We start from the raw sequence: 4,696 nt of genomic DNA on the forward strand, positions 1-4,696 counted from the left end.
ATTTTGAACTATCAATGACTCAATGCATTATAAAAATTAAACTCGTGAGAAAATTGCTATACTTTTTTCATGTTGAGATGTGATAAAGATAGAAATTTTCATCTAATTCTAAGAAAATACATTACTCTCTTCTAAAATTTAAATTGTTACGTCTAATATCTTTGTATTTATTTGTAAAAGGGAGGTTTATGAAGAAAAAATTAGATATATTATCTGATGAAAAAATTCCCCATCACACTATCACTAGCAAGTTAGGATGTATAGTTATATTATATACTCACAAGTCACAATTATACTACATGAAATGAGGGGACATTTGGATTTAAGAAGAAAAAATAGACACCGGATCCAGTGCAAAGTGTTTGTGTGTGTGTGTCTGGTCTGGACTAGGCTTCTTTCTTAACCCTTAAATTTTTTGTTCAAAGGAGGAATAAAAAAAAGGATGGTGGTGCCAGCTGTGTGAGTGATTGATTATATTGGGTGCTGCGGCTATATCATGTTCTTCCCTCTCTCTTTCACTTTTCCATCTTCTTAGGGTTTCCAAATACCGTTTCTCTCTGCAATCAATCATCGCTTCCTCTCACTCTTCACAACCATATAACAGATTTTCACTCAATTCCCTGAAATCCAAAGCTACCGACACAATCGCCCACCATCGTTTCTTGTTTTCCCTGTAAGTAGCATATACTATCCTCTCCTTCTTACTCTTATTTGATACTATCACTGCTACATGCCCGAGATTTTTTTTTGAATATATGTTCTTGCTATTTCTGATATTAGCATAATCGTAGTATTGCTTTCGACATCTTTTGCTTGTTTTGAGATTCAAATTATTTTGTTACTTTTTTTTTTTGGAACTGGAGGTTGTTAATCTTCTTATCGCTGATTTTGTCTCGGCGTATTTATACGAGTATAGGGCGTTGATGGGATTATTTTAGGGTTCTACATGTCGAAGTCTGAAAAAATAGTTTCTGGTTTATGTTTTAATGTGATTGCCTTGAGCTCTGTTGTTTTATTTTTCTTTTTGAAATTGCTCTGCTTTGTGAATGGGACCAAATCATGGGTACAAATGAATTATGTAAGGACAGGTACATAGCTGGGTTTATGCTTTTTGTGTTAATTTCTGGTGTTATTAGGTGGTCTTTTCTTAGCATATGGAAGTCGTTTGCGAGATAGCATTAAGTTTGCTATGAGGATTCTGTGTGATGCATATTATGCCATTATTCATGTAATTTGGTTATGTTGAATACTGCACTCCATTTGTATTTTGAGAAGGAAGGAGTGAGAAATTCACCTTTTTTATTGCAGCCATTTTTGTACCACGAGTTTGTAAAATAAAAGTTCTTAAGTTATAGTTCACTACTGATACCTTGCTTCAATGGGGGATGCTGAGAATGCCCTTCCACCTTCAAAGAAAAGGACCGCCGGAGTGCAGCTCACTAAAGATACTCCTGTTGATGATGGGGAAGATGTCCCTGAACATGAGACTGGCACTTTCAAGAGAGCTAGTGATGAGGTTCTGGCAACCCGAAGGATAGTCAAAGTTCGTCGCCAACAGAACAATTCTGCTCCTTCTTCAAACCCATTTGCCGGGATACGCTTGACAACTCCCACTGACTCCGGTGCTAATCCTGTTGAACCTACTGCTGAAAAACAATCAGCTGGTGAGAACAGTGGTGCAGATGATTCAAATGGCAATGATGCTACGTCAAAGGAATCTGAGAAAGCTAAGGATGAAGAAACTAAGCAATTGGAGAGTAAAACTGATACAGTAGAGGACAAATCTGCTGCAAAGAATGATGCTGCAGAAGAAAGCAATGCAGATCAGGAGCATGCTGCAGAAAAGGAGAGTACTGTTGATAAATCTGAGGCAGATAAGGAACATAGTGAAGATGTCGACAAAAATGAAGTTGAGGAGAAGAAGGATGCTGCAAGTAAGGAGATTGCTGCTGAAAGTAATACTGGAAACGAGGATAAGAAAGATAGCACTGATAATGGCGATGAGAAAGTTGAGAGTGCAGAACCAAGTGCTGAAGGTGGCCATTTGAAGTCATTTCAACAGCTCTCAAGTAGCCGAAATGCATTCACAGGTCTTGCTGGAACTGGTTTCTCTTCTACTTCGTTTTCATTTGGGTCTGTTTCAAGTGAAGGGTCAGGTTCTATCTTTGGTACAAAAAATGACAAGCCTTTTGGTCTGGGTTTATCCACCAATGGAAGTTCTGTTTTTGGGGTATCCGCATCCTCTGCTATTTCCAAGAGCGAGGGAAGTGGTTTTGCAGCATTGCAGGAGGTTGTGGTTGAAACCGGTGAAGAGAATGAGAAAGTGGTTTTTAATGCAGATTCAGTGTTGTTTGAATTTGTTGATGGAAGTTGGAAGGAAAGAGGAAAGGGAGAACTGAAAGTTAATGTTACAACTGGCGAAGAAAAAGCAAGACTTCTTATGAGGTCTAGGGGAAATTATAGACTGATTTTGAATGCTCGTCTTTACCCAGATATGAAGCTCACAAATATGGAGAAGAAGGGTGTTACATTTGCATGCATCAACAGTGCCACAGAAGGAAAAGTTGGTCTTTCAACATTTGCCTTGAAGTTCAAGGACCCTTCCATTGTGGAGGAGTTTAAAGCTGCTATCACGGCACATAAGGATAAGGGTGGTGTTGCTGCAACATCAACAACAGCTCTCAAGACCCCAGAAAATTCTCCAAAGGCATCTGATGATTGAGAAAATTATTGGTCCAGAAAGTGTCTCACACTTTTGTGCTAGATGGATGCTGCTTTATTATGACAAGAAAAATTTTCCATTAATAGTTCATTTTGCCGTTGTGTGGCAGAGTCTACTATCATATATTTCTAAGTAGTTGTATGTTAGTTTAAGTCAAGTCTCCAAGCGATAATGGAACTTAATTTTGGGATAAATCTCGGATTTTTTTAGACTGTATTACCCAAATTCTCCAACACTGAAACGATCAATATTGTTGCTATTTCCTGAACCTGGCGGACCTCTTTATCTATGTTGCCCGTATACCTTGGGCGATTCAACTTTCAAGGGACAAGGTAGATCATTTTGCATGAATGCTTAGTAATTAACATCAATGATTATATTTCATTTCTTGATGATAATTATTAGTATTAAATAAATTAATTATTAAATAAGTCACTCATATGATATATGTAAAAATATAAAATATATATTAAAAATAAATTAAATAATATATGTCTTAGTGATGGTAATTCTAAAAAAAATATTAGATTTTTAATATTTTATTTTTATATTTTTATTTTATTAATTAACAAATTTTCTTTAAACATTCTTTTTAACTGTCTTAGTGATGGTAATTCTAAAAAAAATATTAGATTTTTAATATTTTATTTTTATATTTTTATTTTATTAATTAACAAATTTTCTTTAAACATTCTTTTTAACTTCTTGTTTTTATATGAATTCTCACACATGACTTATCTTTTGTGCACGAGTATAATTGGTTTAAACGCAATATACAGAGACTATAAATATCCAAAGGAAGAAAGAAAGATAGAAAGAAATATAAGAGATATCTAAAGAAAGAAAGAAAGATAGAAAGAAATATAAGAGAGAAAGAAAAATAAAGTTGAAGTACTACTACTACGTCCGTAATTTATATAGAGTTCGCTGCACCCCGGCGAACTATATGTTGGATTTCAAAAATAAAAGCATGGATGCTGAAGAGTAGATCATTAAAGCACAATATTGGTTTTTATTTTTAAGGTTGACATTTTCTCTAAGATGTCGAGGAATCCATTGTTATCCATTTGTTAGGATGGTGAAATAGTGTATGACGAAGAAGATTCTATAATTTTTAGATCGGGACAACCGATATTCACCTATATGACACCGGAGGTTGACAATTTAACAGTTTTGAAGAATTTGATATTGTATTCTGCGGGTAGCAAGAGGAAAAAAGGGGTGAAAGATTTACTATAGATATCCGATCGAAGTAGATGGCAGTTTGTTTTATAAAAGGTATGTTACACTCGTATTGTCTCTATTACTATTATATTTATGAGATAACGATTGTGAAGAATACGTTTGTTGTGTTGAATTAGGTACTGTTTGTGCGATGACGAGGACGTACAGCTCATACGGTCGTGGCACAACCGATGGACAAATATTCACCTGTTGGAATTATTCATGTATCTCGTTGGCTGATAATAGTCCGTTGAGTGGAGCTGTTAAACGAACTATCAGAAGAACTATGGTGGACCTAAATATGCCACCCAAGGGAAGTCAGGAGGGGTCTAATATTAAAGCTTGTAATGCTGACTTAATGGACGATGGGGTTGAAAGTTATGATGGTTCTGCTATTAGAGATCCGATGATAGATCAATATGAAGTTAACCCCGATGACGTAGATGATGCTGATGAAGAACCAGCTGAAATTCCCGATGATGGTGACAAGGAAGAAGAGATGAACTATTACAGTGATGCTCAGATCGCTCTTACACAGCCCGCCATCTCTCGACCATATGACCGGCCGAATCATTTCACGAGGTTGAATCTCGATGCAATGACTTCGGATTGGTCGTTTACCCAGGGAGGTCCAGAAGATGATCCAAGCAATGAGTTTGAGGTTGGACAACAATTTAAAGTCAAGGAAGAAATGATGTTGGCAGTTAAGCAGTACAGCATTAGGAGGGCTATGGATTACAGAATAGAAGA

General features: G+C 36.1%; 1 protein-coding gene across 2 annotated transcripts; it reads left to right on the forward strand.

Annotated features, from left to right (window-relative positions):
* Positions 1-323: 323 nt before the first annotated feature.
* Positions 324-3,046, forward strand: LOC107459770 (nuclear pore complex protein NUP50A). 2 transcript variants are annotated; one of them, XM_052252057.1, is made up of 2 exons: positions 324-673; positions 1,356-3,046. In XM_052252057.1, exon 2 carries the CDS (start codon positions 1,379-1,381, stop codon positions 2,720-2,722), a length of 1,344 nt encoding a protein of 447 aa, XP_052108017.1. In that variant the 5' UTR covers positions 324-673; positions 1,356-1,378; the 3' UTR covers positions 2,723-3,046. The 2 variants fall into 2 exon arrangements, with proteins under 2 accessions (XP_052108017.1, XP_015933513.1); XM_016078027.3 differs by having other exon boundaries at positions 326-673; positions 1,309-3,046.
* The last annotated feature ends 1,650 nt before the right edge of the window (positions 3,047-4,696 follow it).

The sequence above is a fragment of the Arachis duranensis genome, chromosome 7 (genome assembly GCF_000817695.3).
Source record: "Arachis duranensis cultivar V14167 chromosome 7, aradu.V14167.gnm2.J7QH, whole genome shotgun sequence".
Lineage (NCBI taxonomy): Eukaryota > Viridiplantae > Streptophyta > Magnoliopsida > Fabales > Fabaceae > Arachis > Arachis duranensis.